This window comes from Tympanuchus pallidicinctus, unplaced genomic scaffold (assembly GCF_026119805.1).
Source record: "Tympanuchus pallidicinctus isolate F22 unplaced genomic scaffold, pur_lepc_1.0 scaffold7, whole genome shotgun sequence".
NCBI classification, from domain to species: domain Eukaryota; kingdom Metazoa; phylum Chordata; class Aves; order Galliformes; family Phasianidae; genus Tympanuchus; species Tympanuchus pallidicinctus.
The window spans coordinates 2232539-2259385 of NW_026294791.1; the positions used below are offsets into that span (position 1 = coordinate 2232539).

Genomic DNA, 26847 nt, shown 5'->3' on the forward strand with positions numbered 1-26847 from the left:
TTCTTTGTTTACCATCAGACAAGCAACTTTTTCCCATACGGATGGAGAAACCCGAGGCCGTGCTCCTATTAATACAAGAATTTGTATTAGCATGAAAACAACAAGCCACTGCTTGATCTGGGAAGGCCAAAGCACTTGATATATTTGCAAAGACATGAGCTTGTTGTATTTAACAAGTGCTGTTCTCAGTGTTTCCTCCTGCCACAGAACAGCACATCTTCTCACCTGCGCTGGGGAGGCCCGATACAGCCGAGGGTTTGGCCTCCGTCACGTTGGGATTGTGGTTCAGAGAATCTCTGTGATCTGCTGAGTCTCTTCTCCGTGAACCTCTAAAAAAATTCAGTTTTCTCTCTGAACTCCCCATCCTAATGCCTTTGTACCAAGGCTTTTGGTTTTGGTTATTGCACCTGCATTTTCTCGCCAATAGCATGGAGTGTTTCACTAAATTTGGGCTTGATTGTAGAGGAATATTAATACAGAAGAGACAACACTTCCTTTTCTACTTCCTCTTCCCATAAATAAATACCTCCACAGCTCCTGCCACATCAGTTTCAGTGCATTTTAGTTCTCTTTAACAGGAATTGAAACTCAGGCTTTAGAAAAACAATTCTCTTATGCTTAATTAGGGCACTGACTGAGATGGGGTGGCAACAGCCTGTCCCACCTCTTCCATATAGGCCTAAATCTGAGTCCCTTGCTCCACAATAAAGCTCTGGGTATCTGTTACCAATGAGGACAGCACAGGGCTGCAGTTACCATCCCTGCTGCCTCTTCTCCACCTGATCCCAGCATCCCCATCCCGGGCATCACGTGCGCTCCCACTGCCCTGGGTGACCTCATCCTCTGACCCACAAACCGCTGCGTGAGGATAAATACCCAAAACGTTGACTTTCAATACTGTTCCCTTGGGACATGGGGATTCACTGGCAGGATCAGAGTGTAAGGAAGGAGTAGATGGGAAATAATTATGAGTGAGTGCTGAAGGGAGAGTGCTCAAAGCCTTGGCTTTGAAACGTGCCTGCACACCCACTACAGCTAGGCAAAAACAGCTCACATTTATTTGTGCATCTTCTTGCATAAATAAAGCCCTGCTGACTTGCTTTGATGGCATTTACGACCACATTTATTCATAAACATTAGAGTGAGCAAGTTTTTATTTGCAGGAGCATTCATAGAAAACAGAAGCGTTGTGAATTCTGGTGTGAATAAATACCAGAGAGCTCTCACATGAGAAGGGCTTCTGCAGTCATTAAGTAAAGCTCCTTTTACTATGCGCACCGTGGAATCAAACAATTACAGCTGCCCGTGAACTGCTTACAAACAGGGAAGGGAACTGTTTAGAAAGCTCAGTTAGCCTCAATTAGGCAGCAGAAATCGTCTCCTGAAGATAAGCAGTCATGTGGTCGAGTGATGATTGCTCAGGGCTCCATCCCACCTCACTCCAACGTCTCTTTACATCTTTTTGGCAGCGGATGAAAATGTTTCACGAGCAGAAAGCAGGGTGGGCTGTTCGTATTCATTTGTGGGATTATTGACCTTTCATAACTCACGGTTGCCTTTCATGCCATCATTTGGTTTAAGAGATTGTCAATATCTCTGGGAATAAATCAGCTCTCCAGAGTGAGTCCGTTTTCTTACTGTAATTAATGGCAAATAGATCCATCTCTGCATCCTCAAACACGTGGCGCTGTCACTGACTGACTCACCTGCCTTCCACTGCCAGCATTTCGTGGCTGGGATGGGGACAAAAACCAACCCACTGAAGGGAAGAAGTATGTAAGCCCAATGCACTGCCTAGGCGATGGTCCTCAGTGGCTTTTGAGACATTCTGGAAGGTGGTCTGCAATCCTCCAGGCTGCTTTGTGTAGAGATGAGTTGTCACTAGCTAATGGTCTGTGCAGTCTGGTGCCACCAAGCAGGGGTTCGTGGAGTCCTCTAAGGAAAAAGGCCACTGCAGGGTGTGGGTAACTAATGCTCCTTTGGTTTGTGTTTGAAGGCAGCAGCAGCAACAGTGATGACACAAATTAATTGCACGGTTTTCGGGAGGTAATGCAGACGAGGTAAGGAGAATTACTATGCAATTAACATAGTTTCCAATTAAAGTCCTCCGTAGTTACTGAAAAACATTAATTTCTAGTAACGTGGTAATTTAACTTGTGTCACCACTGTACATGGATCTCCAGCACCAGGGCAACAAGTGGGCTTCTCAGTGCTGGAGCCTTGCATGAGAAACAGGAAAAACAATCTGAAAATAGCTGTCAGTTTTTAATAGCTGCTTGTGGTCAGCTGCTCACAAAACACCATTGTGGTGAGGAGAAGGGCTTGGTAACAGATCGAGGAACCACAGTGAACAATGGCAGCCCTCAGCCTGAAAGGACTATTTGAATAAACTCTGCGTGTTTCCAACACTACGTTTCTTTATGAACACGTTGCAAGAAGGCTGAGACAAACGGAACTTTTTCTCCCCTTCAAGTTTGCCGTCGGGATGGCAGACTGACATTTTTCCTCCTAACAAGTGCACTGCAGCTCTTCTTTCCGTGTGCCCATTCCCAGCACAAAACCTCCGACCCAAAGGCCTGGAGCAGCCGCTCCTTTCTGCTTGGTGCGAGGTCAGATCCAGCCCAGTGGGCAGCTGCACGCAGCCAGGGCAGCTCGGGAGGCAGATTTGCCCCTTAGCTCCAGCTGGCTCCTGGTGTAGGCCTGCAGGAACTTGAGCCGTGCTCTGCACGTACCTGCAATGTAGAAACCAGCAATGCCACACTCAGGAGCAAGTCCACTGCACAGCTCTGCCTTTTCTTAGTTTCATGCAGCTGAGTACCGCTCCCAACTTCATTACTATTGCAGGCTCCTGATCTTTACAGTCTCTAAAGCTTATTACATTTTATTATTATGACTACAACAACAGAAGTTGTAAATGGAAAAGGCATTATTGATTCAGCTAATCCACTGCATGCAGGATTGCTCTCTGCTGCGTGTGTCGGCCTTTGGGCCAGGTTGGTTGGCAGCAGCCCAGCATCGGCCCTCCAACACTTCTTGCACTGTGAAAACACGATGCAACTGCACGCCTGATTCCTGCCTGCTGTCACCCAAAGGATCCAGTGGACATTGTGCATTCTTTGCTGAAGCTCCATGAATCTGAGCCTCACTAATCAGGAGTCTCCTATTTTCCAGTTCCCAGTGACATACCCAATTCTCCTCATTTTGACATCTAAATTCCATAAATACGTCGTTTACTCCCTCTTCTGGGCTATTAATGAAAAATATTAAGTAAGATCCAAGCCAAACATCCTCACATACATGCAGCATGTAAAAATATTATGCCAATTATCGCTGTGATTTAACCGTGCAGAGGTTACTAATTTAGACAAACGATGTGTGCCTTTGTTTTCTGTTTCTGAAAACGACGAAACCACCAATAATCTCATTCTGGCTCCTTGGAATATTAACTCAATTAGCACCTGAACACGCAGGCTCCAGCCCTGACACGTGCACACACCCGAGCTGGCTCTGCCTGAAGCCCAACTATTCGTCATTTCTTTCTCATAAAAGGCAAAAAGGTGCTTTAATGAATACATGCGCTGCTTATTTGGAGAGACAACATTTGTGCCTTCTGTGCCTGAATGGCACTTAGCATGGGTTAACATTTGGTTTACAACGCAACAATAAAATTTGTCTTTATTGCAAATAAACACAGTATTCACACCTTACAGTATTTTTTTAGATGCAGGATTATATTCACTCTTAGAGGCTCTAATACAAATGAGGAAGGCGCACGCATTTCTGTCTCACACCTTTTTATTTTCTAAGCAGCGTTAATACACGTTTTAAATATTGCATTTACGTCGTTAAAACATGAACCTGTTTATGTACACTTGTTTGCAGTTTGAGAACACACGCTATCAAGTCATCATTTGTACAGTAACAACATATAAAAAAATAATCACACCTGGAAATTTAAACACCCACTGCCCTGTTTGCTTCGATCTAGAAGCTGCACCAGTAGGGAAGGAGCCTCAGCACTGCAATAGCTGGATCAGGAAACAAACACCACTCTTCTAGTAATTGTCCTCAGCTGCTTTGATTGGTTGCAGTTAATTTAATAGTATAACCTTTAAAAATTGTGGGGCAAGGTAATACTTTATCTTCACTCCTCATATTAAGGTTCCAAAGCAAGCTTAATGAGAAGCCATTATAAAATCATACTGCTAAATAGTATCTTAACTCACAATTGAGCCTATATAATTATACCAGTATTGCAACTGACAATTACGACTGCTGTATCAAACTCCCATCTGAGCAGCGCGGTGTACGAAAGGTAACTCACAAGTACTGCACTAACTGCTACTTGGGCTTAACGTGACCCAGCTCAGAGCTCTGCCCTCAGCACATGCAGCACCACGGTCCCAAAACCCAGGGCTGGGTGCCTGTGATAGAAAACCAAAGCGCTGAGCTCTGCTCAGGACCTGTCCCAGACGGAAGAACGCGAGGGCTGCAGGGCAGGGCTGGGAGCAGCTCTTTAGGAGGTGACACCAGGAGCCAGGCACACGTCAGCAGAGCTGGCTGTAAGCAGCGCCACCCCTGCGCACCAGCGCCAGGCAACCCGCACATCATCCAGCTAGTGGTGAACCACAGCAATTAGTACATTTGGAAATGACATTTTGAAGACTATTAACATATAAAACATTATCCTCTTTATGAAAATAGACCAATTTCAGCACGGCTTGCCTTGTTGGAGGAGGAGGACACATTGTATTTTATTTTTTTTCTGAAGGCAAGTGTTCTCCTGGACAGATGCCAATCACCTGGTGGGAAATGTCCTTACAGCAAGACAAACTCCTCAGTACTAAATCTCTTTAATCTTTTCTTTTCATCCTCAGAGAAAAGGTCATTTTCTTCATGGAGTGGACTGGAAGCAAAGTCATAGTCTCTGGAATGACCCTTCACAAAAGTAAACAAGGGGTATTTTTCCTTGGATGAAGATTTCAGCATCTACAATGCAAAACACCAGATATAAGATGTCACAGCGGAAATGAAGAAATACGGTGAGTAGTTACATTAATCTGATTATGGCTGTGAAATGGACAACGTATCTCTTATTATCTTAATTATCATACTAGAACCACGCATTGCACAGGCTAAACATCCCCTCCTCCTTTTAAACTCCATTTCTTCTTCTTGTGATAGTGAAAAAGCCACTCTGATTCCTTCCTCTTTACTGTCATTCAAAACTTCCCACTTCATTCTATTTATTATAACGGCCACTGGCTGTTCTAAGGTGAAAGCTGGGGAAAGGGCAAGGAGATGTGGCAAAAGCATACGCTGAGTAACAAGCAAAAGCAAAGGAAGAGTAACAGATGAGTATTTGCAGAAGATAGGAAAAAAGTCGGTCAGGAAACAAAGCATTTGTAAGTCTTATGAGACCACACAGCCAGATAGGAGCCCACAAGTAAAGTCAGATATTCGGGTTTTATTTATTTTATAACAGAAAACCGTGCCAAAGTATGTATTTCATGACTTTGAAAAGGCACCAAAGAGTACATCTGGCAAAGTTCTCATTTCTAACAGCACTTCACACCAGCCGTTCTGGAGATCTGAAGCTGGGGTTGGTTTATAATACGGAAAAACAAGGAACCCAGCTGTAGGACATTCTTACTGCAGCTGAATCTGCCTTTGGCAAAGGCAGAGGCCAAACTCAAGAAAAATGGCTCCTGCTCTGTTTTGCAGGCATGCCTTATGTGGTACAAAGGAAGCACGTGTGGGACCCAGAGCTGTAACTGCTGCAATAATTCTCTAACAGGGGAATGGCAGTGGATAGGTCTATTTTACTTGCAAGTTCTTCAAATGCCACTGTGATGGGATTTCTACAGTGCTTTGATAACCATCAATATTTTTGCTATTTCACTGTTCAAGTCTGGATGCATTTTCTTGTCCCTCAATCTACCAGCTATTTAATTCCAAACTAAACTACAGCAGCTAAGTAACTGGCAAGTACAGAAACAAAGGGCAACTTGAATGGATTTTCACCACTTTCACCAATTTGGGCCCCTGATTTCAGTGCCTTTATTTCTCTGTCCCCAAGTACATGGCACATAAGGTTTATCCTCAGGCAATATAAGCAAGACCTTTTCTCCCATCTCTTATTAGCCACAAATGCAGCAAGAATCTGAGTTTGTTAACCTCGGCTGCACACAGCAAACTGAGTGCACTGTGCCAACAGTTTGGGAGTTACAGTGCTCAAATTGCAAGAGGAAATGCAGAAGAGCAGGAAAAAACAAAGCATGTGAAGGACTGAAAGACCACCGAATGTTTTTCAGATGGCATTTGTATCTCAACTTTCCTGTATTACCAAACTGCTGTGTCTGAAATACAGATGCAAAATAATGTCATTAACATTAGAGGGATATCCAAAGTATGAGGAAAACAGCTTGCATAGATTTAAGTCTCAGCTGTGAGCCATGACTGTTTTCACAGCTTATGTGCAGGGAAACAAAAGTGCTTCATCCCGAACTCAAAAGGAAAAGAGGAGAAAGAAAAGCAGAACTTCCAATGCAAGTGATTTTGTAATGAAATTTTTTACCTCTCTGAGTAAGAATCAAAAGAAACAACTTCAACATCATTAAAATCTTCCGAATATGAAGTTTAAAATGCTGTTTTAACTGTAATGCTAATGCCACCTAACAAGGCAATCAGAAAGCTGCACGAACATTCATTCTTTGTGTGGATGTGGTAACTGCTATGGTTAGAACATTAATATCATGAACAGTTCTGCTGCTCTGGAATCCTTTTTTTACATCACAGAACACTGTTATTTGCTACCGCCGTTAATACAACAGATTAGTCAAGCATTCATACGCTGGAATAATCAAGACAAAAAAAGGTCGATTACCTTTGGACCTAAGTAAACCTCCACCTGTGCTGTCCAAGTGGAAGGACGCGAGCAGACACATTTACTGGGTGATACCTGACTTCAAAACATTGTCACCGAATTACAAAGGCGCCGCTTTACATTTCAATGCAATCAGAAACAGCACTTAGGCTAACAAGAAATAACACACAATTTTGACCCGATCAAACACTTCCATTTAAAAAAAATGCCTCCCGAGGGATTTCGGTGCCTTTCGGAAGGCGCCGCGGGGCGCGGGGCAGCTCGGCCATATTCTCACTTCAATAGCGCCACCTCGCGGCGCCGCCCGGCAGCACCGACGCCCATCACCCCCAGCTTCACGTACCGGTGAAAACAGATGGAATGAAAACCAATCTAGATCTCTCCGATTGTGAAAGCAGCAGTAAATACCGAGAAAAGACTGATTCCTGCTTGGTACGGCCGAGCTGGTTCTCTGCCTTACCCGCACGCAGCACACGCGCAGTTGGGCTGAGGGCTGCAGCTCCGACACCCACCTTTGTTATTTCCTCAGAAGCCTTCTCAAAGTCCTGCACAGTTCTACAGTAAAATCCTATTGTACAGCTCGGATCCATTTTTTTGAATGACATCTTTTTGGGAGAAGGACAGTGGAATGACTGCAACGTGCAAGATTAAAAACCATCAGATAGATTGTTAAGGTTCAGGATAGCACAGACCCAAACGTTCACTTTTTCTGCCTTAATGAACAGCCTTAACATACAATCCCCTGTATCTATGTGTTAAAACCCAGCAAATCCTTAAAGTTATTTCTTGCCCCCCAACATGCCAGTAATTCTGCCCCTCTCCACAGGCTTTATGTGTGCAAAGCCCCTTGCAGTGATGCTGCATTCGCCAAAGTTGCTGGTGGTACCGTGGCAGTTTGACATCCATCGCAGCCTGAGCAGTGCTTTATGAACGTTCCCAAGGCAGAGGAGGTGAATGTTTTTCTGCAAATTGAATCAGTAACAGCTTGTGCACTATCTCACAATTACTGCTTTACTACCACCGCCCATTGCCCCTTCCCTCCCCCAGCCTCTATAAAAGCGACATAATGGCATAATCCAACCTCTTCTATTTTCCTTTGGTAAATGAAATGGGTTAAGAAAAACCAAAACCACACACACACACAAAAACCTGTATTACAGTAATCCACAAGTAGGAAAAAAAAAACCCAAACAACCAAAGAAAAGCACGCTCTGCTTTATAAATACATATTTTTTCTTAATGCAAAATCTCTTTCCATGACAGATGATGATGTGACAGCCCTGGGAGCTGATGCTATCAGCAGCCGTGGCAGAGAAGATAAAACAAACAAGCCCAAAGCACCCTCGCCACTCTTCTTTCTTTGGCAGTATCTGAGAGAACAGACACCCATCTGCCATTTACCCTGACGGCGCTGTGTGCTCACCGATCACAGGAGCTGTGCTTTTGGTAAAGCACAAGTTAGGCTGTGGATTCACGCCGGCAGCGGAGCAGCAGCCCCGGCTCCCGCGCCGACAGGGCGGGCACAGCTCGGCACTGCAGCTAACAGCACCGCGTCCGCACGGCGCTGCAACACAGCGACCGCCCGACCTAAACGCAGGTTTGGTCACAACTTCTGACGGGGATCAGCATCCCCCAGGGCATATTGTGCTCTGTGTCCTTGCACGGTTCAATACGAGCTGCTGTGGCACGGCGCTGGGCAGCGCGGGGCTGACACCGCAACGCCGGGGCTCCGTTAGCAGCACCAGCACGGCTCCTCTGCACAGAGTCACAGCTGCTACAATGCAATTCGACTGCAGCAACAGCAACCCCTGACAGACAACGTCAAGCAGTCCCTAGGCTAGAAACCCATCTTGCAGTTTTAATATTTTTTTTTTGCTAGGCAAAGTCAATCTACAGCAGACAGCAGCACCGGTTACCTGGTGTGAGAGCATCTGACAGCGTGTTACACAGGGGTGGGTGCTGCTGCTTAGTTGCTTTTACAAACCTGAGAGCTGTTTCTATTCAACCTCTGCTAAAAAAAAACCCAAAAAAACAAAAAAACCCAATCTAAGCAAAGATTAGAATTAATATTCATCCTGGACTCTTTTTTTTTTTCTTTTTTTTCCCCCCAATTCAGGTTTCAAAAGCAGAAATTGAAGGCTGAATCTTCCGAATCTTCCTTCCTGAGTCACCAAATCCATAAAGGCTTCACGTATTTATTCTGCCTTAGATCTCACATTTCACCACCAACATTCTGCCTGCAGTTGTGCTGCACTGTTCAGGGCAGTATTCTTAATGCTACACAAATCACCACACAACAAAGAGAAGTGGGTAGGCATTTTTTTTCCACTCCTCCAAACAAATGGATTCTGGAAGCCAATACAGAGTGGATTGATTTCCAACTTATTCTGGACAATTTGTCAATTTTGAAAATACTCCCTACAGATAAATCTAACAAGCAACTATCCACACTAAGAAAGCAATTTCTGTTTACTTTTGACATTTCTGGACAAAGATATAATGCTATTAAATGCACTAAGCATTAAATTGCAATATATTTTCCGTCTGCAGAAAAGCATTACAGCGCGATCAAGCCAAGCTGGCAGCCTGCGTGCCTTCAAAATACATTTGAAAACCTTCTTATTATTTGGAAATTCATATTCATGCCAGCCTGCAGCATAATGTGCAGAATTAGTCACGGGAACAGAAGACAAAAAGATGTGTATGCTTTGTAGGCTGGCTGCTGAGCTGCAGAGCGACCTTAAGGAAGTCACTTCAGCTCCACATCCCTGCGCTCTCCCCACCTTTTGTCTGCCTTACCCAATTAAAGTGTAAAATCTTCAGAGAAGGCGCTGTGTTTTACAGCAGTTATTAGCATTAAGGGGCAAAGATCTTGGTTATAATCGCTGGCTGCTGCCACAGAGCAGCAGCAAAATAGGTGGAGAGCCAGGACTCAGCATCTCTCCCTTCAAATACCTCGACAGGGAAAATCCAAAGATATCCCAGGCAGAAACTTGGATCATTCTTAGAGATATTTTCCGATACATTTGGCTGACACTAAAATAGCAAACATGTTCTCTTCCTGCATTCAGAACCCTGTAACCTTCCAGAGGTCCCTAGAATTCCACGGGGCAGGCCATGCCACTTTCAGCATCTTGCTAAGCACTCATACTGAAAAATAGGTTTGCTTTACGTCAGCCCTAGGATTTAACATTAGCCCTTTGATACATGTGATCTCTTTCCCTAAATACTTCATACTTTTTAATGCTGTTGTGATTAAGGTATTGTGATCAATTTCCAAATATTACCTCCTTGGAACTGGTATGTTAGCAGGTATTTCTTTTCATGATAGTAATTAGAACACTGACACTCATTCACTTGACTCCTCTCAGCTGAAGTTAACTCCTAGCTGCTATATAAACCAGAAGCCATATAACTTCATTATACACCATCTGACTTGCATTCTCAGTGTACCAAGCCAATTTAAGAACACCTATTCTGTTTTTGAGCTGTGAGTTCAAGAGCTACTTAAGACAAACTTCCACTTTTGCAGGCCTTTACTGCAAACCTTCAAGAATCCAATGTGAAGTGAGAGTATTTCAGGGGGTGACAGGCATACGTATGCACCTTTTTTCCTTATTTAAATGCAGCTGGTTTTTTCTGAAGCTGCATTTCCACTTTAGGAGTGCTTCAGTGCAGAACACAGTGGTGTGAGGAATTAGCACTAATAACCAGCTCTGTTCCAGAAGCCTGGATGCTGTCCTAAGCAGTGCATGCACCCAACATGCATTTGCAGATTGACAGGAGCTGCTTTGAGGAGCCTGGGAGCTCACGAGGAAGTCGGACAGACCAAGATCAAGGAGAGTTTGTACAGATGGCACTGAGTGCTTTCACTGTGAGTACTGTGGCTATTGAACTTCTGCAGCTGATAATGTTTTCCCATGGTGCTTGTAAATGGAGTCCTTTAATAACCTCCTTGAAGCTCTATCTATTTTCAATGCAAGTTATTTGGAAAGAAGTTAAAGAAAAGGGAAAACAGTACTGTAAAATAAAGAACATGGTTTGTAACACCCAGGCACAGACACATTGCACCTACTGGCACCAAGAAAGTCACGGCCTAAAAAGGGCTGGGAGGGAAAGAAAGAGCAATCCCAGTACCAACACCTTCAGACAGCTTGATTATAAAACTCATTAAAGAAGAAACTCTGTTTCCAAACTGACTATGGGCACTTTGCAGCTTGAATTTCCAACACAATAAAATTATGAAAACACAACCAAAAATGAATGAACCCAGTGTCTATCCAAGTTCATCGGGTTTGAGATCTCCAAATGCTGGTCCTTTTCTCCAACAGAAAAAATACGTAAGTAAGCAGGCATCTAGTTTTGAGTTTTTCCAATCCTTAAAAATAAAAAGATGTAAGTTAACGATGTAAAAATTAAAACCTCATATGGCGTTTTTAACCTCTGGTCATTTCTGTTGATTATAGGCCTATAAAGAAGGGCAGAACTTTGATAAATAACTCGTAACTGTAAAACCATAAAGATGCAGCTAGCTAGAACATCTCTAAATAATTAGTGTTTGATTCATATGGGAAGAAAACAGTGCCAGGTCTATATCCATAGTACCTCAAGAGGGAAATCCTTTATGCTGACATCTACAAAAGATTGGCAGTAATGAGGATCCATGTAAATCAAACTGTCATCTGCAAGGACAAAACAGAAGACAAGTAATTCAAAAAACACCTTATTATTACACTGCTTACAATCCAATTTCTATGCAGAACAGCAGAAAAAAACACCAGCAAGTAACTGCTTGCCAGGCTGATATTCATTGACTGAAGCATAGGTTTTTGCAGGACAGATTAACTTTTGCATAATCAAACATGCTTGTATAAGCAGAATTTTTATAAAGTGATGAGACTGTCATTTAATTTTTGGTGATAAAATTACTTTTACAAACATACAATTATATTCTGGAGTTTGCATATGAAAAATGTATTGCGCTGCTTCATCCTGACAGGAAGAATATATTGCTTGTCATCTGAGCATCAGCTACCAGCACTTAAACGAGCCAAAAGTAAATACGTAAATAAGAACTGCCAGATAGGAATGGCAAAGCTCCTGAAGTTTGGTGAAACAGATAAATTATGCCTTGTTTATGCAACAAGGGAAATTAAATGTACATTTTACAGGATCCAATTACTATATGAGGCGAATGACAAATGAATGGACTTTGGTAGATATGATGAATTAATAAGGTACTCGTTTTGCTATTTTAATCATGCTATTTCCCACTGGCCCTACATTAACTTCCTAACTCTTCAAGAAAAATACTGAAGAGTCATAACATATTAAAGTACTAACCTTGAAATCCAGCAAAGTAATACGACTGCTTGGGTTTGCCACCAATAATACCAACACAATACTCAAGGCTTAAAATACCCTACAAGCAGAACATTAAATAATTAGGACAGTGCTAAACAGAAAAAGGAGCAAATGGAATCAAAATCTTTTATCTTCCTGTACTGCTTTTAGGCAGATCACTATTTTTTCTCTTCTTCACCCCCAAACTCCCCAGGTACTTGACATTAGGAATTACTCTCCTGGCCATGTCATCCTGCACATCTCCTGAGAGTTCCCAATCCAACCTGGGTTATTAAGATAAGTACCTACAAAGCAAAATAAGTCGGCGTGGAGGTCCTCTCACAAGGTTCTGTTTCTCTGTGGGGCTCATTGGGGGACTGTGTGCATCCAGTCTTGGCTGAACACAGCTCTCCATTTGCTCCCCATCAGCTCCAGCAGGAGCTGCATTTTGCCAACACTGCGTGCTTTGGAAATGGAGCCCAACTGTTCTAACACAATCAAAGCCCAAGACCATTAAATACTCTGAAGAGTGAGCAGCCTTTAAAAATCAGTTAATCATGGTGGCTTTCTGGTGGCACTGCACAAACCTTGGGTTCACTGCTTGGATGCTGGCCTGAAGTGGGACAGCAATCCAGAAGAGAACCATCTGAGCTAAAAGGAAATCTCCATTAGCTGGCAATCATACCCATATCCTCTCCTCTAGGATATCACCCATTAAAATTATAACCATTACATTATCATTGTCCAAGCTGGGAGAATTTCTCTCAACAAAGTGATTGATATTTCCTGTTCTATTAAGGCCAAGGCTTCTTGTTGAGATAAATTTTTCCTTACTCAGACAATGATAAAGTAACGGAACATGACAAAAATTGTTGCATGCCTAACTTGAGACACTAACAAAGTCAGCTTCAATGTAGTTTATCCAGCCTGAGAGAAAATGCTCATTCAAAATATAAATGAGAAGGCTTTTTGAGAAAATGTTCCCTGATACTTCACGTTACAGTAGGTTTAGGCAGAGGAGAAGGAAAGGCTGCATCAGCTGACAACGACACATCCTCTGCCAGTGAAACAGGAGGAGAGCAAAGCTATTTAGAGTAATGAATAACTGTTTAATCTATGGACATTTTCTTGTGAAACTGAATTATGAAATATTTATCAATTTTCATCCATAAATATAAAACCCTTTGTAAAAATTACCTCTGGTACTACATTCTAAAATCTGCATTTTTAACTTTAATCCAGACCCCAAGAAATTCAGTCACTGTTCAGCGAGCAGCCAAGAGAGAGACTGGGGTGACTGATAGACCCAATTGAAAGCCCTCTTATCACAGTCCCCATTATCAGCAACTGTGAGAGGCAGCGCCGCTCCTGGTGAGGCAGCACAGACCTCTCCTCAGTGAGGTGGTGCTGCTAAGCAAACCTAAATGTGCTTGGAAAGTCAGTGCCAAGCAAACATATTTCATTCTGGCAAAAAAGCGCTTTCGATAGCTAAACTGAGAAAGCCTCTGCAGGGTAGCACTGGCTACAGACACCCATCAATCATAAAAGCCAACATAAAAGAGTTGGAGTCACTTTCCTTTAGCTGAGAAAACCTTATGGAAGTTGCAAAAGCAACTGTTTGTTAGCTTACAAAGGAAAGGCCCATGCATTTTCCTGGACATGACTGATCCAAAGGCACTTTTGCACTTGATGCTGGAAGTAAAGTGAGGTTGTTGTACATCACATGTTCAGCTTAACTGTGTCAGAATTAAGCACAAATGAACTAAAACTTTTCCCAAACCGCTTGGAAAGAAAAGGAATCGGGAAAGAAAAGCTGTTTGGTAGATCATCACTGAAATGAAAGGCTTCTTTTCACCTCTGTGCCACGACTTCCTGAAATGTTGTAGAAATGTGAGTCAGAACACACAGATGATGCAGCAGAAAAGGCCAACTCTCACGTTTTGTAAATGATTCGAGAGTGTGCAACTTTAATTCTTGTTCTAATACTTAGAAGACAGCATTTCCTACTGCATCATGGAGAAAGATAAAGCAGAAGGGCAAAGAGAAGAATCTCCTCACTAAGATGAGTATCCTTGTGCTCAGTGGGGACTGCCCATTGTATTACCATCCATCTTCAAGTGTTAACACTGTAAGTGGAGCCTCCACTAAAAAAAAGAAACAGGTTGACAGAGACTTTCTTCTCCTCTCTGCTTTCTCCTTAAGATTCACTTTTCTTCCAGTTCATTTCAATTTGTGGTAAACAATTGCTACTTTTGCATCACTGCACTCAGAAGGATTCATCCCACTGGCCAGACAGTGAAGCAGTAGTTGAAGTAATGTCTAATGTCAACAAATTCTATCCCCTCTCTCAAGGTGGAGAAAATGAAAAGGGAAGGACAGGAAACAACCTCAAGGCATTTGGCATTTAAGGAAACAAGAAACAGAATATGGTATTTGCTATGTCTGTATTTTAAAATGCTGGCTGATACTTATCATAGCACAACTTTGGCAGCATATGTAACTAAATTATCATTTATAATTTGTGCCACTGCGTTAATGTCTTTTCAGATAGCTGCTTCAGGAGTAGAACAGTTTTCACTGCTTTACCAAGGGACATCAAGTGCTCTGCAATTACGTCTCATCTTGTAATAGGGAAATTTAAAATCTGTAAAGTCAAACTTTACAACCTTCAACTGTAAAATCACCACCACACATTTAATAGGTAGAAGATTGCCATCGTGAAGTCTCCTAGTGCTCCGATTTGAAAAATGATTGAACTCTCATTTCATACCTTTACAAACTCTAAGTAGTCCATGTTTGTTCTTTCTCCACCGAGTCTCACTGGAACTAATATAATTACAGCTTTTGTGTCTGTTTCTCCAGAATCCATAAAAGAACACTGTCTGTCAATAACATCTGAACTGTAGACTGAAAGGAGACACAAAAACATTGGTATGTAAGACACAGCTTTTCAGGCACACCTACAGAATGACATCACTGGGGCTGACAAAGTGTAACTGCAGCCCTTTGAAAATATCACTGTCCTGAAACACAGCTCCTGAGCAACTCCTGACATTGTAATCCTTCCTGACAATGTTATCCTTCCCTGTTTTCAGCAATATTTTGTAGCAATCAACTGCTGCTGAAGTAAGAGACGCTGCCAGGAAAATGCAGAAGGAAGAGCTTAGGTGAAAGGTAATTTAAAGGAGAAAGGTAATTTAAAACTTGAAACACTACACTAGCAGAATCATAAACGTGTTGGTAATAATAATAATCAATAATTGATTTTAATAAATATTTATGTTCACTGCCAGAAGTTAATACAAAGCGGGCGCTGAAAATGAGTGAAAATACTTCATGTAGTTACTGCTTATTCCCTCCAAATTAAGAGGGACAGGAAAATCATCACAGGGCAAAGAAATGAGAAACAAACAGAAGTCTCCACTGTCATTTTAGGTCAGGTAAGGGCATACGATGAACCAGTTTCTGTTTAAAACTGGTGTGATTGATTTCCCATCAGGGAAGGCTGTTGTTCTCCATCTTACCAGCATCAGCCGTGACATACGGAGCATTTCTGGCCGCTAAACACAGCCACTAAAACCTACATTCGAAAGACTACATGCATTACTGTAACATTTCATCGTGTTTTGGGTTGTTTTTGTCATCATTTTCTGCCCCTGGCCATTCAGAGCCCTGAGCTGCTCTGCCTGTTGTTGCTGACTCCAAGAGCCGTGCTGCAGCACGAGGAAGGCTACCTGCACCCCTGACTGGCTCTCTATCCTCCTCGCATCTCTGAACTCAAAGCAAAAAGGTCTTCTTCCTATTCTGAGGTACTGGTTCAGCATTTGTTTTCCCACTAGGAAAATGGCTAAAAAAGAAACCCTTGATGCAAAAGAAAAGAAAATGTAAATAGCAAAGCTACTCTAATTGAAATGAGATAATTTTATCTTGAAAGTAGATTCGGAAGCTGTTAGTGGCCTGCTATTCAAACAACACTGAAGCAGAATACAAAAAGGATTAACAAGAGAAGTGCTCAGGCTCCCCAAATACAAAGCAATTGCAGGCAGACAGACTTCCTGGATTCTGAATTTCACTGTCTTAGTAAGAAACCACACAAGCAATGTTTGAGGCTTTCAAGTTGTGATGTCTGAGTCTCAAAAGAGCAAACATCTGCCCGTATCAAGAACTCCTTTGTCTACATAATCTCATTTATATGGCTCCATTGTTGATTTTTTTTCTTCCTTTAGGGCTTTATTGTCGAGAGCTTATGAAAGGCATAAAGAGCATCTACAATGTTAGCAAGAATCTACAGTCACAGCATTTACCTGTACAATCCTGAGCAACATAGACTGTTACTCCCTGCAGCTCAGGGTCTCTTGCTTCTTCAACAGCTTTTCTAAGTACAAACACAAAACTATCATCTCAGGTTATAATAAAAATAACATTCAATAAACACATATTGTTTGATTTTTAGGAACACGTCGGGGTTTTTTAAGACTGTTGGTGCTTTTTCTTTTTTAATTCAAGATGCCTTCTATTTCTGGTCAATACAGATGCAGGGAGATTTTTAAGAACAGAAATCAAAAAAGCAAAACAAAAAAAAAGCAAACAAAAACACACAAAAAATACAAGTGCAACCCAGATCTAGTGTACCAGGCAATGCTTTTTCCAAGCAGAGACAGCACTGCCTCTCTACTTAGAGGAAAAAATGAAAATCACACACACACAGCCCACAAAAACACCCCAACATTACCTTACAGTGAAATTCATATTCAAATAACCAACACCTTTCCATTTAGAACATTTTTCTGTCATGTGCACTGGCATAATAAAGGCTAAATTTGCTGACAAAGAGATTATTTACAACTTGATAGATCTCCTTAGCTGACCTCAGTTCATACAAGTAGCCACACATCGGCACCCCTTCCCTCCTGAAATAAAAGCCAGCTCATAAAAAGCTACAGGGTTTTGCCAAAACTTTCTAAAAGATCACTGCAGCATTAGGCTGCCCTCAGAGGGATAAGAGTAACGCAGCTAGAAACTAAGAAGCAAATATTTGTCAGTAGTCTGAAGCATGATTATTATTCAAGGACAACATTTGTAAAGGAACTAAACTCTTCAAAATACAAGATTGGCCTCTGGCTTCCAATACACGCTTGCATTAAATGCTCACTGTCCCTTTATTCCACAGTATATCCTGAAGAACTGTTTAATACAGTCGTTCTCAAGTGATGGGAGTGCTGTGCACTGTAAGCACTGCCAGAAGAGAAGTGAGATCTGGGAAAGGAATCCTGGGTGCTGCTTCAGACCACTGCTGAGTTTGTTACACGGATGTTGGAACAGATGTTTTTTCCCCACATACTAGGGAAATAGGAAACTGCAATTTAAAGCAGGCAAAAGGAATTCTGACAGTTTCTATTACCAAGAAAAAAATTCAAAACACATAAGAAAACACGTAAGTAATGCTAACCTGTCACATCACTGCATGTATTTGCATGAACCCACACACACACACCAGAGCATTTCTGGGCAGGTTTCACCTGAGGTGAGTCTGCTTCTATACTGAATAGCAAAACTGTTCATCGACATATGGAGAAACACACAGACTTGGACTTCTTCTGCTGCAATGCCTTATTAGTGATGTAGTTTATAGGTGAACTGGTATCTAATAACATAAACGTAGATTATAAAAAAAAATCTGTAATATTCAAAGAAATGGTACAGAAAGGCACCACAGCACGGAGAAATTTGACTTTCCACTTTTTTTTTAAGCCACACTGAATGTCACAGACCCTTTACTTTTACTGTGATATAATTATAATATTAATAGTCCCATACATTTACAGTTTCACAAGAATTTGATATGTGCAAAGAAATGCTGAAAACATCAATTTTAGCTCTGACATTTCATTACACTATCAGTACATTACAGCCCCCAGGTTACAGTATAAAAAAAAAATCTATAATGTTATGCATGTTCCAAGGTTGAAAGAGTGGTTAGTTTTTAGAACATTTCACTCAATGAAGCTCTACTTAAAATGAAGCTCTACTTAAAAGCCTGGGTTTGGGAGAGACCTTGGGACTCCTACTGCCCAATGGACAGGAAAACAGGAACGTAGGCTTGTTGTGAATTAAGACCAAACAGTGGTGCTGAGTTTACTTCCTGCACCTGCTGCTATTTGCACTCCTGCCTCTGAAAAAAGCTCTCCAATTGCTGCTGATACGGACATTTTGTGAAGCCAGTAATGATCAGTGAGATGTTCAATTAAGCCGAAGTAATCTCACGGTGCTCAAAAATGCTTCTCCCATAACGTGCACAGCACTGTAACAACAAAGAATAACCAGACTTTTACCTTAAAATGTGTGCAACAAGTGCAGGCCCGTACCAATCTCCAGCAATTTTCCCAGACTTCTTTCCATATTCTATTAGCTGATGTAAGCCAAAAGCTGCCAACGGAGAGTCGCCAAACCAAGAAATTATTTTTCTGTGATAAACTTCATTTCTCATTTCACCATCGCCACAGTTTCTCCTTATTCTCTCCTGATGGTTTGACAGGATCTTGGGCTCTCTTTCTGCTGTAAGCGATGCTTCCAACGATGCTGTCAGCTTCTTAACTGTGTGGGCTGTCCAGGATTCAGAATCTGAATTTTCAATGTCCAAGGCATCTGGCCAGACCCAGGCTGCAGGGGGAATTTGAAGATGCACGTTAGGCTTACTGTTCACCTCTTGGTATAATCAGCAGAGCACCCTCCTTTCTCCCCACAGGTTCTCCAGACCAACAATGTGTACTTCATACAATAAGATGCCAGCAGTGCTAAAATGTAAACAAAGAACTGAAATGCAACAAGATTTGCTTTTATCTTCTGCTAGAAGATGGGAGGAAAGAAATACAGCTATCAGAAGTGTTGGCAAGCAATTTATGCTGAGATCACAGGTCAGACTGTGTGATCCCACTTAGCTAACATATAAAAGACTGACCTGATTACAAGGCACAGAACAGTCTCACCTATTTTAAATACAGAAATTAGCTACCAAATACCATCTGAACAGTTTCATTCACATCAAAGAAGAAGTTTCAAATCCTGATTTTTATTATAATGGTTTGTCGGACATTAAAAAAACAGGCAAGACTGGGGAAATTCTCATGTAAAAACGAATGCTGCTTCTTGGTGCAGCATCAAAGCAGACTGGCAGAAAAATACACCGCATTTCTTTAGTTAATGAATGTGTCAATTCCCAGCTTTACCTGGACTACAAGGCAAACACATTTAAATGTTGAGCACAGCATCTGCAGTGTGCATTTCTAGTAAGAGGTTTCTCTAACAATGCATCTTTCCTGTCTCGTTCCTATTAATAACATCATGGTGGTTCAGCACAACTAGAGAGCAGTAATGCTTCCCTTGTCAGATGACTAAAAGTCTCTCCCACAAGTCTGAACAACTATTTGCAACACAGAGGATGTGAGGAAATCTCTACAACAGTGACCTTACTGTTACATCAAAAACTACTCTGAAATCTTCAGTGAGCGCCCCAGAAGGCGGTGGGCAGGAGGGAACAAACGCTATGGATGAGGCTGCCAGAGAGGCTGTGATGCCCCGTCCATCCCTGGAGGTGTTCAAGGCCAGGTTGGATGGGGCCCTGGGCAGCCTGGGCTGCTGTGAAATGGGGAGGTTGGTGGCCCTGCCTGTGGGGGGGGTTGGAGATTCATCATCCTTGGGGTCCCTTCCAACCCTGGCCATTCTGTGATTCATTCTGCGAGACGCTTTTGCCCAACAAGACACATTTCAGCAAGGCTGCCATTACAGCAGCAAGAGGAATCCTTTCAAATCTTTTCAAGAACTGCAGCCCTCCTTTTAATTCTTGCTGACGTATCCATGTAAAAGTCTAAGAAACAAAAAGGAAGCACAGAGACAATTGCATTTTAATTCCAAAATCCAACTTAGGGCTCCATATGGTCACAAATATTGCAAGACCATACATGGCCTGTTCCAGACCACTTCCACTTTTGTACATATTTGGACTGCCCCAGAAATACGGCACTCTGCAATCGCCTTATCATTTTCTAAACAGAGACTCTCTGGGGACAGTGCAAAGAATTTTTTGTAACCATTGACTTGAAAAGCATAAACCTGGGGCTTTTTTATTTTGAGCTATTTCGGAATGAGCCGTCACAACCCATACTCCCAGCCCCACTCACGTTTTGGTTTGCATTTTTTTAAATGTATGTATAGAAAAAAAGTTATATTTAAGGGATTTGTATTTCTCAGTACAAGATTTTCAAATATTTTCAACCAGTTGAAAGGAATAATGTTAATGTATGTTTTATGACTTAAAATATCTTCAGCAAAAGGACACTCTGTAAGGCAAGCTGACATTTCAGTGATGTCACTACCAAGAAAGACAACTCTGTGATGCAGCTGGCTTGGGACTGTGCTCACAGCTTACATCATATTTGCATAGTAAGTACAAAGCATGATCAACACAGGCTTTCAGAACTATCTGCTACTAAAATATTCCTGAGGACTACCAAATAGCCTAGTCAACAATAAGTTGTATCCTAACTAATGCGCCTCGATGGCTTCAGGCCCTTCTTTTGGATCATTTTGGCAACAAACAGTGGTGTGAGAGGACAGGAACAGTTCTTTGAAAGGGGCAGTCTGGTAGATTATGAAAGGGATTGAGGAAAAGAGGATGAAAAGACGAGGTGGGTAACTGAGAGATCCAGAAATAGCCCTGGGCAGGACAAGGCTCAGCTTAGAAGAATGGGGCTGGAATGCATGCTCAGCCTTTGAAAGCAGAAAGTGTTCCAAGTCTCCTAAAGCTAGTTCTTTCAAACAGCTGTGATTGAAAGAGTATTCTGAGATAGACGAGGAGGGGAGAAAAAAAAGAGAAGTACATGGGGAAAGGGAGGAAATGAGCTAGTGAAAATTTCAACACAAAGAATGATCTATGGAAGTTAGATTAAAATCCTTCTATTAACTCAATATATTAATACTAGAAGAAATTGAATAATGTACAACTTAAAAACTGATAAAAGAACATCACTTTTGCTATAGCCCACAGCTATGGGCTGTGGAACTCATTTCCACATCTCCAGTTCAAGAAACGAGGAAGATTCAAGAGAATTGGACATTTACATGGCTAGTAGCAATACACAGGTATGGGATCACAATTTTTGCTTGTATTTCACTTCCAGTTTCCAACGTCTTTCTTTGACAAACCCTGTGTATGGGAACTGTTGTGTCACAGCCTGAAGCACTGATTGAGCACCTGGGGAAAGTCAGTCCTGGGAGCACAGGTGAGGGCAATTCAGCTGTGTGGCTGGAGGGGTGGAACCTGGCTCCTCATTTAGACCTCATTTAAGGACTGACTGTCACTGGGGAAGAATCTCTGGTTGGAGATCTCTCCTAGGTGAAGCCTCTTCCTGCAAGCCTAGCATCTTCTGATACAAGTGAGTAATCTTCTTCCCTTATTAGCACTTCTCTATCATGCCAGTCTTCCCATCAACACACCTTTGTTGTAACACCTTTCCCACTGTATTGCTTTCTTCAATTGCTACACCCTGCTACTCTCCTTTTCAGAAATGGAAGAGCAGATCAGCTAGAGCAATGCTCTGCCACAACATAACAAATTCTAGTATCAAGGAAAAGAAGTCCAGAACCAAAACTAGCTGGAACTTCAAATTCTGGCTGTATGGAGACTTCTGTGCTCCCACCAAAATGCCTGTGCTTAATCACACCAAATACAGAGCTCCTTGCTTGTAACTTACCTCTACCAAGAAAATGAAGCATAAGACCTTGAGCCAGCAACATCTGACCAGTTCTGAGCGTGCAGCCCCAGCCACAGTCTGTTGTGAGTGCAGACCCCTTTATCTGAGGAAATTCCTCTCGGTAGGTCAGCCATATCCTAGAGATGAAATCTTTACGAAACTCCTCAACGTTTCCTGAAATCTCTGTGTTGATTTTATCAAAGTTGGATCCCTCTGTAGAGAGTTCACCAGATTCTGTAAAGCAAAGCACAGTTTAAGTTGTAAGGTGGTAACGGGGCTTCTGTTACTGCAATGAAAATACAATATACAGCAATGTAACTAGAAAGATAGGGCAAAAGTTGGAAAAAGCAACAGTTGCTTCAAATACAAGGAGGGAAAATTGCACAGCAAATACATGAGAAGTGTGCTGGCTGAAAAAAAAGAATAAGAGCCAACAAGTGTCAGTGAAATTGCTTCTGCAAGGAAACAACTGCTCAATTCACTTAAATGTAAGTAGTCTAATAGAGACACTAAGGAAAAAAAAACTTTGAAAACTGCATTCTGGAAAATGATAATGAAGGTTTTGGTGTCACTCCTCATATGAGAATTGTCACTATGATTTTTTTTTTTTTAGAAAATGCCAGTTTGATAGGTAAATGAAGTGTGATCTGGAGGGCTGCTATGTACAGAAAGAACAAGGCTTCACAGCAAAATGCAGATGAAGCAGGTTAGGATGGGTTGCATTAGTGGTGGTGTTCAACATATTTTGAATATAAAGTTTCCAAGCTTTTCGCATTCACATTTTGAATTCAGTGATCATGAAAGAAGAATCCTCAGAGAGGATTGAAAATATATACAGAGATCTTGCCAAGTGAGACTGAAGTGTGTTATGTGATGTCTACATACCATCAGATTTGAAGTGGTAACATTTTCCCAGCAGAAAGACTGGAGAGTTTCTACTGAAGTAAGTTTTTGTTTTCAATACCCAACCTGAAATAAATGCAGAACAAATGCAAATCTGTGAGTGAATTGTGAGTGAATTACTTCCATAAGACATTGCCAGTAGCATTTGATTAAGCCGAAGGTAAGCCCCAAAAGAGGAGTATAGAGTAAATGCACAAAAATGGGTAATATTACAAAACAGAGGTGAGTGTTCTGTCTCAAGCTTAATGGTTATCCATACATGGACACTTGAATGCTAATGCAACTGTGCTACTGTGCAGAAACTGTTGAGATACAGAGGTGCTAAAGCTGAGTTCAAGTTGCTTTGTTTTGACTGGGAGTTCATTATTGTGTGGTTTGATTTGGTGGGGTTTCCATCCCCTACAATAACATACAATAGGTTCTACATATGATCAGTGGAAGTGCAAGACCATCAATTTTCCTGTGGTATTAACTAACCATGCTTCATCACAACATTAGGTTGCTTGGAGAAAACTCCTTCCATCCAGTGGGGATGGGATTTGGCCAAACACCATTTCACTTACTGTATTTCATGTTGTTCCATGCTGACATAAACTTTGATTTGATCTTTTCCACTTCATCTGTCCCTGTGGCCTCCATATTCAAATTCTAGAGGAAAAGCCATCGCTGTCTTGCAAGACATTAAATTCTGCTACTGTAAAAACAAAAATATAAATGTATCCACGGCACAGAGAACGCAGGGTGCAGTATCACTGCCTGCACGTGACCAGAAACAGTAATAAGGTTGCTGAGAGGCAATCACATGTTCCATGAATAAATAATAATAACACTTAATTCCAAACACACACTAGTAAAATTACCATACAAAGCTAAATAAAATATAATGTTCTCCAACAACTCTCTATTGCACAACAAACTGATCCAGGGCATGTAAACTGTGCTAGTGTGTGTGTATGCTCGTTCCAGTTTGCAGTGCAATGAAGAGCTGTATTTCACTGAACAGAACAGACACTATTCTTTTCCATTGAGAAGAATACAGGAAGTATCTCTGCTGTCAGATTCAGAGCATCAACAAGCATGCCTTGGCATGAGAAACTGCATTAGCTTTAGATTTCTAATCAAGACTTTCCTAAGCCACAGTGTGTGTATGTGGGAGGAACTGACAGACACAGAACATGTTTTGCTGTGGGTGCACATGGCAGAAAATAGTTACCAACAATGTGTGCAATGACATAATTCTGAACAGAATTTACTTGCCAGAAGATGAGCAGAATACTGCCATCAAATCCATGTGTAGTTTACATCCCTTCTAAATACCACCTGCGGTGCAAACAGGCTCTCTTCTGATTGAATTGTGGAGTTGTTTTTTTTTTTGCAGCAGTTTAACTGTATTACAAAAGTGAAAGAGGTAAAATGGGGGTGAAAGGCACTGCTGTGCAGATCATTCTTGTAGAAAAGTGCTTAAATTGTGTGAAAGGATGTGTGTATTTACTAGCTCTAAATTGCTGAGTGTAATTTATTGATGTTATACATACCCTCCTTATTTTAAACAGAGAATCTTGAGCTGCATCTACCTTTCCCTGTGTTGTTCTCCATCGAACTGGGATCAAAAGCAGATGAAGACACAAGCATTATTACTTCTTTCCACTGTGAGAGTGTTTTCAATAAATGAAATTTAATTGCTGATGGCATGAGTCCTACTGCTGGTATCTCGGTGAAGAGAGGGTAAAGATGTTGGGGAGTCAGTGTCTTCAGAGCCCGAAGAAGTGAAAGCACTGTTCAGAGCACTGCAGGTAGGGCATGGAACACAACTATTTATTGCCCAGGCCTTTTCTAACATGTTGTTTGTTATTCTATTATTTTATAAAAATTCATCAAGAATTTTTTGACCCAACAAGAAGCACACAAACATGTGGGAACACTGATGGCTTTCTGCTCTTGAGAAGTAACAGTTGGCAAAACCCAAGTTTGATTAGCTATGAATTAAGCTGTTTTTTTTGTAGGGGAAAGAAGAGAAAGACAGTTAAAGGTTGGGACTTGATTTGTCACCTCTCCCACTCCCACTTTTTTTGTTTAGGGAAGAAAAGGCTGCACAGATGAGCAGCACTGACTTGCTGGCCAAACTGGTGAGAGTAATGTATGCAGGAGGTGAGGTGTGCTTCCTCTGGTCAGTGCTCATGTGATCAGAGATGGCCATTTATGTAGAGACCAGTGGTTGCCACAAAAGCTAGTAACTGTAAAAGCTTCCCTGGCTAAAATTGGGAATGGAACAAGCTCTACTGTTCCTAAAAGGGCTGAAGGAAAAATGATGAAATGAGAAAAAGCTCATTTTCCTTTAAAGACAATGCGCTGTCATCTGTGCACATCCTTCTTCCAGCCCTTACGGTGTGATGCTAAACATGTGAAAAGGATTCCAAAGAAAAATGCTAACAGCCAAATCTGTTCTGTTGAAAAATACAGCCCTCCCATTATCACAAGAGCTTCAGTTCCCCAGAGATTAATGAGAGAAGGTGGCTGTGAATATAGATCTGAGCCCACTGGGCACAGTGCAACCCATTACAAACCTACAGCTGCTGGTTTATACTGGAGCTGTCTCACACAGAAGTTATGTGGGACGCTGGATGACAGCGATGGCTCTCGGGGTGAATTCTGTCCTCATGGGCTGCTGCTCCCTGCTGCGTGCAGGGGGAAATTCTTTACAGAGAGAGTGGTGAGGTGCTGGAACAGCTGCCCAGAGGCTGTGTATGCCCTGTCCATCCCTGGAGGTGTTTGAGGCCAGGTTGGATGGGGCCCTGGGCAGCCTGGTCTAGTATTAGATGGGTAGATTGGTGGCCCTGTGTGTGGTGCGGGGCTGGAGATTCAGAATCTTCCAACCCTGGCCATTCTGTGATTCCGTGCTGGGCTGCAGGCAGCTCAGTGGCTGTTCACTGGGATTTTCCCCGTACGTACGAGCAGCCCAGCAGCTGCGCTGAAGGCTGAGTAGCCTCTCAATGCGACTACACCGTTTATTAATTAAAGAATGACGACCGCCCTTAATTTTTTTTTTTTTCCTCAGTACAGAAACGGAATTTGTACAACGACAGCGAGCGCGACCCACGCGTAAACGCCTGAGGGAAGGCCGGGAGGCCGCACGGGACCTTCCAGCTGCAGGCCCGCGGCCGGCCGACATTTCCTAAAGGACGCGCGAAGCAGAACGGCGCGTAGCCGCGCTCCGTCACACCGCGCGCCACTTCATGACACCCGCTCGGACCTCCCCGCGCCGCACTCACGGCGGGGCCGTTCCCAGCCGGCCCGAGCATCGGCACCGCGCGGCCCCGGCCCGCCCCGCGCTCGCCGCTGCCCCCGACTCTGCCCGAGAATACGCGCGGCCGCCGCCGCCGTTCCGCTCCGCTTCGCCCCCCTCACCTGCCCGCGCTCGCCTTTCTCCCCCCGCCGGCGCCTCGCGGGTGCTCGACGCTTCCCCGCTCGCGCCGCCGCAGCGCCGCGGCCCTTCGCGGCCGCCGTACCTTGGGGGCGGGGCGGCGGCCTGTACAGCGGCTCTCTGCTGAGTCTCTGCTCCGGCTGACGGGCAGGATGTGGCCCGCCGCTTACCGCGCGGTGAGCCCCGTGGCGCGGCCGGCCGAGGAGCGGCCCGCAGGTGCTTAGCCGCTAGGGGCGCGCGAGGGACTACAGCTCCCAGAGGGCGCTGCGGCGGCGGGCGGCCAGGCCGGCGGCGCTCCCGCGCGGGGCATGCCGGGAGCTGTGGTCCGGCGGGAGGAGGGCTGGGCTGCGGGCGAGCCCGCGGGAAGGCGGGCGCAGGGCGCGGCGCCTGTCGTCCCCTCACGGCGCCTCGTCGCCCTCGCGCGCACCAGCTGTAGCTGCGCCACCGCGACGGGGCTCCAAAAACCTCACGTTCTGTGGGGGCTGATGGGATTTAAAACCCCAGCTGAAACTTCAGTGCACGCTAACGCTGTTAACACTTCAAAT

At 43.1% G+C, this 26847-nt stretch overlaps 1 protein-coding gene and 1 long non-coding RNA gene across 7 annotated transcripts; one reads left to right on the top strand and one right to left on the bottom strand.

Moving 5' to 3' along the window:
- Positions 1-4752: 4752 nt before the first annotated feature.
- Positions 4753-26541, bottom strand: ATG4C (autophagy related 4C cysteine peptidase). 6 transcript variants are annotated; one of them, XM_052666360.1, is made up of 11 exons: positions 26388-26536; positions 23445-23575; positions 22864-22947; positions 21979-22212; positions 18562-18889; positions 16534-16622; positions 15000-15136; positions 12230-12308; positions 11492-11568; positions 7399-7518; positions 4753-4989 (listed from the first exon to the last, which is right to left on the bottom strand). In XM_052666360.1, exons 2-11 carry the CDS (start codon positions 23518-23520, stop codon positions 4819-4821), a joined length of 1395 nt encoding a protein of 464 aa, XP_052522320.1. In that variant the 5' UTR covers positions 23521-23575; positions 26388-26536; the 3' UTR covers positions 4753-4818. The 6 variants fall into 6 exon arrangements, with proteins under 6 accessions (XP_052522320.1, XP_052522324.1, XP_052522321.1 ...); XM_052666364.1 differs by having other exon boundaries at positions 16534-16604; positions 26388-26534; XM_052666361.1 differs by having other exon boundaries at positions 26287-26398.
- Positions 21362-26211, top strand: LOC128072516 (uncharacterized). Its single transcript, XR_008202313.1, has 3 exons — positions 21362-21660; positions 24435-24674; positions 25937-26211. It is a non-coding gene; the product is annotated as an uncharacterized LOC128072516 (long non-coding RNA).
- Positions 26542-26847: the final 306 nt, after the last annotated feature.